Source organism: Balaenoptera acutorostrata, chromosome 11, assembly GCF_949987535.1.
Source record: "Balaenoptera acutorostrata chromosome 11, mBalAcu1.1, whole genome shotgun sequence".
Classification (NCBI taxonomy): Eukaryota; Metazoa; Chordata; class Mammalia; order Artiodactyla; family Balaenopteridae; genus Balaenoptera; species Balaenoptera acutorostrata.
This window is the reverse complement of record NC_080074.1, coordinates 91,939,475-91,952,529: the sequence shown is the minus strand read 5'-3', so window position 1 is coordinate 91,952,529 and position 13,055 is coordinate 91,939,475. Positions and strand designations below refer to the sequence as shown.

Below are 13,055 nucleotides of genomic sequence, written 5' to 3'. Positions count from 1 at the left end.
TCTTTTATAAAAAACAGATTTGTTTTGAAGATTAAATTAATTGATATATGTAAAATGCTTGGAAGAGTTCCTAGCACTGAGTAAAGGCTCTATAAATGTTTGTTGGAATTAATTATAATGTAAGTATTCCAAATGAAGTGACAAGAAATGAGATTGCATCTTTAGGTAATTATTGTTTCTTTTTGTTCAAAGTTATCTAAATATCTTATTTTGGTACTTTTTAAAGTACTTTTTTGGTACTTTTTAAATTTATAAATTGAACTTCTCTGACTTTGAAGTTTGTTGACTGGTAGATTAGATTGCACTATTAGGTTTATTTGGATTGTAATGTTTTTCACCAAGTCACTTTTGACTTCTGATACAATTTTAGACATGAGCAGAGGTGTGCTGGAGCTGGCTCACACTGGCTTGGAAGAGCCTATTATGTGTATTCTTTCTCAACTCCACATTCAATGACATTCCACTGGTAGCCTGAAATCAGCCATGGTGGGAGAATATACACCATGGAAACTGGCAAATGTCACAAATCAGAGCTTTTTTTTTTCCTAAAAAAAGTAAGTGAGCTGGTTATGAAATATTTACCACCACACTCTAGGACATAAATCCATTTAAAACAGATGAAAAATCATTCCAGAACTCAGCAAAAGTCAAACTCTGTTCTTTTCCTATTAAAATATATACAACTGGGTGATCAAAATATTATATATCTGTCTTTTTAACAACATGATTTATACCCGATTTTCAAGTTTTATCCCAACAGATCAACAATCACCTAATATAATTGATCTCAGAATTTTCATCTCAATATTAGTCATAAAGATTATCTGTATCTATAATCGTTTTGACACTGTCTTCCATATTTAATTACCATTAATTTAAAAATGTTTAATGTTTAAGCTCTAATTTGAGTATTATATTATTTATATTCTAAATATCCTCAATTTAACCATCTTTGGGAAAAAACTCCATTAGCAGATTAGAAGATTAATTTTTGTCTTACTCCAGTCATTCTGGTTTAGTACAATATTCATAGTAATCCAGATGCCATATAGGTATTAATGATCTCCCACATGCTTTAATTACTACCTTAGTGTTCTTTGAAATTAGATGTTTCACTGGTCTGTTTTCACAAGATTGTTTATTAAGAAACACTCTGGTTCCTTTAACTCAAAGCAGGTTTCAATTTCATCTGAACTTTCTAGAAGAAAAACACACTATCTAATACCTCTCCAACTGTGAGTGCCATAAGAACATCTTTGTATCTTAAGCGCCTAGCTAGTGCCTGATATTTAGCAGAGGCTCAATTTTGGTTAATTGAAGGATCACTACAAAAATGCCATACAATTTACTTTTCTTGACCTGAGAAGCAGCAGTTTTTCTGAAGATAAAATTATTAAGAATTTGCCATATTCTGTTATTCTAACTGGAAATTTACCCAGGGTTTTTTTTTACCTGATGGTTTTTACATGTGGGAGTCTGGGGGATGAGACTCAAAATTTGATACATACTACCTCATAACCATTTAGGATGGCTACTGTCAAAAAACAGAAAATAAGTTTTGACAAGGATGTGGAGAAATTGGAACCCCTGTGCAATGTCAGTGGGAATATAAAATAGTACAGCTACTGTGGAAAACAGTATGGCTGTTACTCACAAAATTAAAAATGGAATTACCATATGATCCAGCAATTCTGCTTCTGGGAATATACCCAAAGGAATTGAAAGCAGAGTATCAAAGAGATATTTGTACAACCATGTTTATAACAACATTATTCACAATAACTGAAATGTGGAAGCAATCCAAATGTTCATCAACAGATGAATGGATAAGCAGAATATGGAGTATACATACCGTAGACTATTATTCATTCTTAAAGGAATAATTCTGACACACGCCACAGCATGGTTGAATCCTGAGGACATTGCACTAAGCAAAATAAGCCAGTCTCAAAAAGACAAATGACTGTATGATTCCACTTACGTGATGTCCAAATCATAGCTACAGAGATACAGAAACTAAGGTGGTGGTGACCAGGAGGCTTGGGGAGGGGGGAATGGGGAGTTATTGTTTAATGGGTATAGAATTTCAGTGTTAAGAGATGAAAAGAATTGTGGAGGTGAATGGTGGTGATGGTTGCACAACATGATGAATATATTTAATACCACTGAACTGTACACTTAACAATGGTTTAAGATGGTATGTTTTATGTTATATGTATTTTACCACAGCGAAATAACTGAAAAAAAAATTTGGTACACTGTAATTTTCACAAAGGCCTTCTCCAGTCACAAAGTCAATCTCAGGCAAACTACACCTAGCATTTGAATAGGGCTTTGGATTTTCCAAAGCACTCTCACTATTTCAAGAAATGAAGTTTATTTTGTCATTCCCATCTTCTCACTGTTGTTTTTCCCTCTTCTACTTCAATTTATCATTGCACTATGCTTTATCACCTGCTTTCTTTTGAGTAACTTCCTTTATATTTACCTCCCTCCCATTATAAGTAAAAAAAAAAAAAACAGTTTCTCTAATTAAAAAACCCAACCATGAGTTTTCTTCAAAAAGAGACTTGCAGATTTTCAGATGAAAAGAGTGAAGAGTGCTTGAGAAAGGAAGAAAAGTTTGTGACACAGAGGGGAACAAAGATAGGGAAGGAGGGAAGGGGAGAGAGAAAACAATTTAAATAGTGTAAGGATTCTGCTTTCCTGCACCCAGTGAGAACAAAGCATGCTTAAGATGGCAGACATGAGTGCTGACTCCTTAGCTGGTCTAAGGTACAATGTGCCTGTCAATATAAGCATCTCATAACCCTGAGTCTGAGTCTAGTTTTTGAAGAAAGACTACAGATATCTCCTAAACATGAGCCTATTATTAGAACTTCTTCTGGTACCCAAATGAAGAAACAGTACCTGCTTCTGTGCTGGGGGAGACACTCCTGATGTTAAACTTAGTAAGAGATAAAAGGTCCATTTCAAGCTTTATACATAAATATTGATCATGCATATGGTAACTTTAAGAGTGATTTAAATGTTTTCAGAGGTAACTTGGGCTATTCTTGATTTATACCTTCAACCTGATTTTAAAATCTTATCGTATTTAAAATGCGATACTACCATTCATTGTCACCCAAGCATTATAGCATTAATAATCTTTTCCCTACATCCAGACTAATTTCTGTTCCAAGCATACACTGGAATTCCATGCAAAGCATAACTGTGCACTTTCCCTTGAACTCAAGCTCAAGGTGGGGGAAACATGGGAATTTGGAGGAACTGACCATTCTGTTGCCATTCTCATAAAATCCTGATCTACTATAAACTCACACCCAAAATATCAGACTTAGGAAAGTAGGCCTTGTGAAGAGGTAGTTGTTTTAACTACCCTCTTCAAATAAGAGAGACAGTGTACCTGAGCCTGGGAGGAACTCCAGAGTCAGTATCTAAAGTTATTAAGCAGTTAAAGATCAGGGACCTCCCAGAGTCTAACTTAGGACCCACAGTGTATTTATAAAAGAGGCTAGACCAGGGAAAAAACATGTTTTACACTTAAGAGATTATTGGTGAGGGTCTCCTTAGTTAATAATTGCTGAGAGCTTGGAGCTCTCACAGGGTGTTAAATGTTCTTTTTGTAATAGTACATGCACCCTTATGTTCTTATTATACTGCACATACGAGGTTTCTTGTGTTGTCTAAGTATACAAGGTTCTATCCTATCCAATGGAGATTCCAAATCTGCCTTCTCAGATAACTCATGGATATGAGACAAGAGACTTGTGTTCTTTCTGTTGGACAGCAAAATGTGCTCTCTGAAATGTAGGTCATTTGTGATATCAGGAAAAGTGTAGGCTTAAACATTGCCCAATGTACTCTGTAGTCATTTATTTGTATGCTAATATCACCATTCACTATGATGGGAGTCTGCAGCTTTTAGGAATCTTTAAAACAATATATTTTAATGTTACTATGATATTTCCTGGGGACAAAACATTTTTAATTCATGAAATTAATAATAGTTTCAATAATAAACATAAAATGCGCCTCATTACTGAGTCCCACGTTTCAGTTCAGGGTACAAATACATATTCAGCCCTCGAGCCTTTCAATGTCCATTTGTATGTGTCCATTTACAGGCTTTATCCATTGCTCGAGTAAATATTAGATGAACTATCCTATAAAAGGAAGAAATAAGTATGTTCACAGAGCACAGAAGACAGATTCTATCATCATGAATCCTTGCTTGAGTTCTCTGTCTTTCCAGTCCTCTCTCCATAACCGCTGCCTACATCACCACTACTGAAACACATAGCTTTTCTCAGATTGTGGTGAAATGTCACTGGGAGTGGCAGAAAGCAGTGCTTCTTAGGGTGGTGCTGTGTCGTCCAGTATATGGGATCAGATTCTAAAAGGAAAAGTCAAAATTACCCTTTAAAGCCTTATCAATACTTGATGTGCATTAGCTGAATTAATCCTCACAGGAACTCTTTGCGGTAGCTACTGTTATTTTCTCTAATTTATGAATCACAAACTAAGATACAAGTCTTCATTGCTATAGTCCACCTTGGGCAGGTGCCATGTGGGAATCTGGTAATTCCATTTCTCAGTAATTCCAACACACTGTTTCCTCTTCAGCATTGGGAAAGATGGCTGTTTCTTTAGTTAGTACCAGATGACATAGTTATCCGCATTTATGGCCATGATATATATTAAATTCATGTCTTTAACAACTATAATCAAATGTGTTGCAAGATGTTTGCATGATGGGAGGCATTCAGACATTAAAACCAGGTGTCACAATAGCAGGGCCACTCTCCCATCTATGGGCAATATGCTCTTTTATGACTGAAAAATCAGGCACAATTGCTCACTCTCTTTTAATTTTTTTCTAACATTAAAAAAAAATACATCTAATAGGAATCATTAATCTAATAGAAGTTAAATGCTCATGGGATGTGACTCCAGTTTTCCGAGCTCGCCAGGGACTGTTTTGTTGAACTCGGTATGGCCAAAGACCACCCTGAACTGCTGGGATGAAGCCCCGTGGTACTATTTAGACTGCATAATTCACATATAAGGAAGTTGCTTCTGTGAATAATTATGTCCTCAAATAGCTTATGTGCTCAATACTTTAAAATCAAACATCATTCATTTTTCAAGTATGTACATATTTGTTTAAGGAATAGTTCAATAAATGAAAGAATGCTCGTTCTAAGGATACAGCACCTCTGCTGTTTCAGAGCGCATCCATTACAGTTAGCATGCTTGGTCCATTACCTTAATAATGTATTTCAGAATAGGGCAGTCTTCACTGTGAGGGCTAGTGACGCTGAGCAGCCTAGCACTGCAAGAAAGCACTGACACAACAGGGCAGATGTTGTCCTCAGTTTCAAATGCGCCATCCTCATGGCCCAGCAATCCCACAATACTTATCCTCACAGGATAAACCTCAGGTCTCTCCAACCCATTATTTACTGCTACTTATTTTAGACAGACAACCACACCTCCTACTTTTTTGGGGAAAAATAAAAAGAAACAGAACAGAGCCTGCTTTTGTACTCAGTACAAAACTCACAAACTTATATCGGCATATAAACTTCTTTCTTGTGATAATAGAAGATTAGTTTTTCATTTCTAAAGCCAATACCTCCATCTGTGCTTTGGAACCATTTCCCTCCCATCTTCTTACATACATTATGCTATCAGTAATTCATTTTTCCTTACATTCCTCTCCCATTTATTTATTATTAGCCATGCTGTGTGGCTTGTAGGAATCTTAGTTCTCCGACCAGGGATTGAACCTGGGCCACAGCAGTGAAAGCTCCAAGTCCTAACCACTGGACCACCAGGGAATTCCCTCCTCTCTCTTTTAAATAATCCTGTTAAATATGCTTATCGCTCCAAAGTTTAGCCTTGCCTCAAAAAAATAGTTTCTATGCCATTTTGCTCACCTTCCCAAATTTCCTGAAGGAGGTTCTAAACTCCTGGTCTCCTTTTCTTACCTCCTATTCCATAGCCACTTCAATCTGGCTTTATTCTTCATTACTTGATAAAATCAATGATGACCATAATGCTAAACCCAACAATATTTATTCCTCATTTTACCAAATTTAGCAGCAGATTTCAACAGTGTTGACTATTTCTTCTTCATAATACCCTCTTTGCTTGCCTTCTATGATGCATCATCACCCTCTAGTTTTTCTCCCCTACTCAGTATCCAATGCAGGATGATTCCCTTCTACCAAGCCACTAGATGTCAGATTCCTGAAGATTTATCTTAGTCCTTTTCTCTTCTCACTGTACTGTCTCAAGCAAACTGGTATCAGTTACATCCAAGGCTTCTATCAATATTTATATCCATATGTCTTATACAAATTTTAATTAAACATTTTATTTTGAGATAATTGTAGATTCACATGCAGTTTTAAGATGTAATACAAAGAGATCCCATGTGCCCTTTACCAGTTCCCCCCAATGGTAACATCTTATAAAATTACAGTACAGTATCATGAGCAGCTTATTAATATTGATACCATCCAGATACAGAACAGCTCCATCACCCCCAGGATGCTTCATGTTACCCCACTTCCCTCTCACCCCCCGATCCCCCTCTATCCTTAACCCCTGGCAACTACTAATTTGTTCTCCATTTCAATAATTTTGTCATTTCATATATTCATTAATGCAAACACATATTTAATTGTCCTAAAATGAAATTATATACCATTTAGAAAGGAATAAATGCATAGCCTTTGGGATTAAAAAAAAAAGAAGAAGACTTCTTAAAAGAAAAAATTTTGATCCTGATCCCTTAGTATTACAACATCAGGTGAGAGAGAGAGAGAAATAGAAAAGATGTCCAGAAGTGGGAAACTATGCAGGTAAAAGGTACAGAAGCATGAATAGTTAGGACTTAGGCAGGTAATAGTAAAACCACTTATCTGGAAAAGAAAAAAAAAAAAAAGGTAGGAGAGTCACAACAAGAAATTTCTGGTTTATTTGCACAGCTATAAATGAGAGATTTTCAACATTTTATTCAGAATGCAACACAGTATAGATTCTAAGAGATCAAATCATTTCCAATCTTCCCTCTTGCCACAGTCAATTTATATCTCAGGTTTATAAGTCCTGCTTAAACTTCAGACATAGGCTCCAGTACACTAATTCTGCAACCTAGGATTAGGTTCACATTTGAGTAGATTGATAAATCACGTACCAGCTACAGCTCTTACAGCCTGTAGGGATGGGATAGGATTCTGTTTCACACGTGAGGCTTCTTTCCATTTCTAGAAAAATTTTAGTCTAATTCTCAGTTATTTTTTAAAATTGCTCAGAAGTGAGCCATGCAAATCATATAGAAAAGATGCAGCATTTTAAACTATGATAATAATTTAAACACAGCTAAACTTGAGTTCTTCAGTATTATTATTAGTTTATATTTTCTCTAACGGATATGTTTCCTTTGTGTATTTGACTCTCTGCTATAATGTTTCTTCATCTGATTTATAATGGTGGTTACCATGGAAGAAGGAAATGTGTTATCACATGAACTTAAGCATAACTACAAAAACTTTCCAAGAGAAATCGCTTTGGTCAAACATACATTTCTCTATTGAAAAGAAAAGCGTATCTATCACGTTAGAAAAGAAAATTTCAGGAAGTTGTAAAATTTAGTGCTCTTTCAAAATTATTTCAAAAGTTTCATTCAATATAGCAAATATACAACAGTATAGAGAGTAAGAAAAAAGAGTTGGAAAACTTTTATATACAAAATTAAGATTTTATTCTGATTATGGAAGTCTAGGATATTGCTAAAACTCACTAAAATGTTAGCAGTAGTGATGACTCTGTGGGAGAGTGATATGTAAAAAATGCTACCAAATTCAAAGGTCCACTTAAGGGCTTATGCAACCAAAGAGGTTACATGGAAGAGCTGGGAGTAAATTAAACCTTGAAGGAGAGATGGGATTCTACAGATGGCATTTTTGAAGAGAAAGGGAGATTTAGCTTCGACTAGGTTCAACTCTAGAACATTTTTATTAGTTTGGGGACTAATTAGAGTATTTAAAATTTATTGAGTGTTTACTATGTGCCAGGCTATGTTCTAAGTACTTTTACATGCTTTAACTCATTTAATCCTCTCAGCAATCCCAGTAGTCAAGTGCTCTTATCCCCATTTTACAGAGGAAGAGATTGAGGCACACAGAGGATAAGTAACTTGCTGAGGGTTGCAGAACTACTAAGTGGTAGAACATGGTTTGAAGCCTGGCTGGCAGGCCTGCAGTCTGTGCCCTCTGCATAGAACCTCATAGAGCCATTCACAAGTGTGTAGTCCTCTCTGTGTCAGGCCTTTGTGTATATGTTCTTAGTTAATCCTCACAGCAATTCTAAGAGCTAGGTATTGCTTGTCCATTTCAGAGATGAGGAAACTGAGATACAGCAGGTCCAGGATTAGAACCCATGCTGTATCTCATGTTTTCAACATCTGTGCTCCCAGCTTGGCCAAAGTAAAGGGCTGTAAAGTAAATTCATAGCATACAGGCTAGATAAGTCAATGTAGGCCAAATATAAAAGGATTTTGAGCAAAAATTTTTAAATTTGGACTTGATTCTTAAGAAATTCCTCAGTGTCTAGGTGCTCAATAAATTTTCTTGAATGAATGAATGAATGAATGAATGAATATAAAGCTAAGTGGGGAAATTATTACATCAGCTTCTCCTCCAGACATTTAGTGGTAGCATGGATCACACAATAAAATTTTAAAACCACAGCCAGACAGAGGTAGCTTACTTATTTTCATTAAAATACTTTGCCTGCAATTAGATTCCACTGCCCCAGATCAGCTACAAAATACCTGAGTTGTGGCTTTCTGATTTGAATATACACACTTCTGAAAGGTCTGGTTAACTAAGTTCAATTAGTGAGATTTCCAGCTCTACTGAAACAGGAGGGAAGGGGGCAGGGCACAACCTTTGAAAGAATGACATAGCCCAAGGACATGACATAAACTGATTAGAACCAAATGTGTCCAAGATGGCAGAGAAGTAGATTTCTACTAGACCTTGAACCTCAGTCTACGCTCATTGTAACACATCAGCAAGCTAAATGACACACCCACAGGCGCCATGACAGTTCCAAGGCCAACTATAAGGATCAAAAAGTGGGCGGTGGCCCAATTCCTGGAAATCCCCACCCATTCCCGAAATAGCTGGAATTCTCCTCCCACTCATTAGCCTATGAAATTACCCACCCCTATAAAAACTAACAACCCCATACCCTGGTGCCACTTTCACCTTCTGAGATGGCCCACGCTCTGTCTGTGGAGTGTGTTTCTCTCTAAATAAATCCACTTCTTACGTATCACTTGTCTCTCACTGAATTCTTTCTGCAATGAGACATCAAGAACCTGAGCTTCCTTAAGTCCTGAAACCAGGTGTGTGATCTCAGTTGGAAGACCCTGGGTTTTGGCCAGGTTTGAGTCCCGGTCGCATGGGTTCAAGTCCCAATCAGGATTTTGGCCAGGTTCAAGTTCCGGCCTCGGAGGTTCAAGTCCCAATCTGGGTTTAGGCTGGGTTCAAGTCCCAGCAAGTGGGTTCAAGACCCAATCTGAGGTGCAGTTTCACTACTATGTTTTTATTAAAATAGCTAAGCATAGCAACAATAAAGAACACAATTATCCTGGCAGTTCCCTGGTGGTCTAAGTTAGGACTCCAGGCCTTCACTGCCGAGGCTCAGGTTCAATCCCTGGTCAGGGAACTGAGATCCTGCAAGCCCCACAGCATGGCCAAAAAACAAACAAACAAACAATTACATACATATGTATATATATACATATATACATAAAATTAACCAAAAAAATTAAGAGGCTTCCTCAATAATCGTTGACTTTTCTCAGTTACTGCTTGAACTGAACTTAGTTATATCTAAGCTGCTAGGCTCAAATTTTAAAATGTCTTCAATTCATTCAAAAATCTTTATGTTTTAAACATTTTACTCAAAACTGTATTCGCATTTCAAATGCTTCTAGATCAGGGGTCCCCAACCCACAGGCCACAGACCGGTACCAGTCCGTGGCCTGTTAGGAACCAGGCCGCACAGCAGGAGGTGAGCGGCGGGTGAGTGAGCGAAGCTTCATCTGTATTTACAGCCGCTCCCCATCACTCGCATTACCGCCTGAGCTCCACCTCCTGTCAGATCAGCGGCGGCATTAGATTCTCATAGGAGGGCGAACCCTACTGTGAACTGTGCATGCGAGGGATCTAGGTTGTGTGCTTCTTATGAGAATTAATGCCTGATGATCTGAGGGGGAGCTGAGGCAGTGATGCTAGTGCTGGGGAGCGGCTGCAAATACAGATTATCATTAGCAGAGAGGTCTGACCGCACAGAGACCATAATCAATCAGTTGCTTGCAGACTCATATCAAAGTACTATCAGTGAGTGGCAGGTGAAAGCAAGCTCAGGGCTCCCACTGATTCTGCATTATGGTGAGTTGTATAATTATTTATTATATGTTACAATGTAATAATAATAGAAATAAAGTGCACAGTAAATGTAACACACTTGAATCATCCCAAAACCATCCCCTCCCACCACCACCACCCCTGGTCTGTGGAAAAATTCTCTTCCATGAAACTTGTCCCTGGTGCCAAAAACATTGGGGACTGCTGTTCTAGATGACCTTTGGCCAAATCAGTATTGAAACTCTGTCTCATCCTTGCTCTTACTCAGTGAGGGAGACCTCATCACAGAGGGGGTGAGCAGCCCTCCCTCTGCTCTCTCTATTAGAAGCACTAACACTTCATCTCAGGTCTCTTCGTGTTTCAAATAACATGAGAAAAAACTGACAAATAAAGGGAAAACAGGATCTTCTGGTCCTTCTTTCTGGTCCTTTGTTTTTCTGTTTTTCCAGAAATGAAATATAGTTACCTCTTTTTTCCCTTACTAAGCATATCACAGTGAGTTGGTAACATCTGTTTTTTTCAGATTACCTTCTGAAAGAACTTGTCATTACATATCTTAGCTTTTCTTTTTTTTTTTGAACTGTAACTGGCTTACAGCATCATAATTAGTTTCAGCTGTAGAACATAGTGATTCAATATTTTATACATTACAAAATGGTCACCATGATAAGTCTAGTTACCATCTGTCACCATACAGAATTATTACAATATTTTTGACTATATTCTCTATGCTATACATTACATCCCTGTGAGTTATTTATTTTATAACAGGAAGTTTGTAACTCTTAATTTCCCTCACCTATTTCACTAATCCCCCCACCTCCCTCCCCTCTGGCAACCACCACTTTGTTCTCTGATTCTGAGTCTGTTTCTGTTTTGCTATGTTTGTTTGTTTTGTTTTTTAAATTCTACATGTGAGTGAAACCATGTGGTATGTATGTCTCTCTGTGTCTGACTCATTTCATTTAGTGTAATATCCTCTAGGTCCATCCAGGTTGTTGCAAATGGCAAGATTTCATTATTTTTTATGGTTGAATAATATTCCATTATATATACACCACATCTTCTTTATCCATTCATCTATCGATAGACACTTAGGTTGCTTCCATATCTTGGCTATTGTAAATAATGCTCCCCAATTTGTTGAGCATTTGTACAACCATTACCTTGAATTCTTTATGGGATAGATTGCTTATCTCCACTTCCTAAGTTCTTCTGGGGTTTTGTTCCTTCTTTGGAACATATTTCTTTGTCTCCTCATTTTGCCTAATTCTCCGTGTTTGTTTCTAAGTATTAGGTAAGTCAGTTATGTTTCCTGACCTTGGAGAAATGGCCTTATGTAGGAGATGTCCTCTGGGGCCCAGCAGCACACTACCCTCTGGTCGGCAGAGCTGTATGCTCTAGGGGTGCCCTTTATGTGGGCTGAGTGGGCCCTTCTTTTGTGATGAGGCAGACTACTGTGGGTGCACAGGTAGGAAGGGCTGGCCCCCCATCTGGTTGGCTGCCCAGCTCTGGCTCAAGAGGAGGCTGCCAACCCACTGGTGGGCAGGACAGGATCCCACTGGTGGCTGGCTGTGGGGCCCAAAAGGGGGATCCCGGGACTGATGTTGGCCCACTATATCTTAGCTTTTGCCTGAAACTTTTTACCTAAAGGGTCAGCATACCATCTAAGGGAAAAAGAAAAGTTTAAAAAAAAAAAAAAGCACCATGAGGTTAAATACATGATCTGTTCTATCATTTCAAAATTTAGCAATAAATATACTTTCTGTAAAATCACCTTAATTATTAATTGGGCCTTACATTAATTTTAATGAATAATATTCACATCAACTATAACTTGGAATTAACTATTTGAGCCAATATAGGTCAACTTTGTAAAATAACTTACCCTTCCTTCTCTGTTGCAGTTCAGCTACATTATTCAAAGTCTACAGTTAGCAAGTTTCTCCAGCTGTCCTACAATGAAGGAGGTTCATGCATGAGAGAGAAAATAACAAAAAATTTCAAATGGAAATAAGTTGCTGTCACTGCCTAATTTAACCCTTCAAACCGTTTCTCTTCCTGCTTATGGTTGGTGTTGTTTTTTGGTTTATAGGGACAGAGCCCCTTTTATTTTTACTTCAGAGATGGAGTACTTTATTACAGAGGGTGGGAAAAACCCACAGCATTTCCAAGATTTTGTGGAGCTTTGCTGTCGAGCTTATAATATTGTCAGAAGACACAGCCGCCTGCTCTTGAACCTGCTAGAAATGGTAAGTCCCTTGGGGAAATAACAGAAATAATAAGCTTCCTTTATGGCTCTCTTTCAGTAGTCTGTCTTTGCTAATGGCTTGGAGTTCCCCAAAGAGCTATTCAAAACAGAATGGAATGAACAAACTAAAAGTACCATTGTACAGCTTATAAATACATTTCTTAATAATTCATAACATTTGTTCACAGTTATTGTCTCAAACCTTTCTCTTCACAATAATATTGATGTATTCAGGGGTTATCTCAGTATATTTTGATTAAAGGTCAAGGATAGTAATTTAGAATATTATACCAATTGCACTGTGCTTTAGAATTTTTTCAAAAGTATTTTTAAAATACTATCTCATTTTC

The 13,055-nt window shown here is 37.4% G+C and overlaps 1 protein-coding gene across 1 annotated transcript in view; it reads left to right on the top strand.

Moving 5' to 3' along the window:
- PIK3C2G (phosphatidylinositol-4-phosphate 3-kinase catalytic subunit type 2 gamma) overlaps positions 1–13,055 on the top strand; it is a 361,656-nt gene that overhangs the window by 223,937 nt on the left and 124,664 nt on the right. Inside the window, exon 24 of the mRNA XM_007194812.2 lies at positions 12,550–12,706. Coding sequence (XP_007194874.2) covers positions 12,550–12,706 — 157 coding nt within the window. The remainder of the gene's footprint in view (positions 1–12,549; positions 12,707–13,055) is intronic.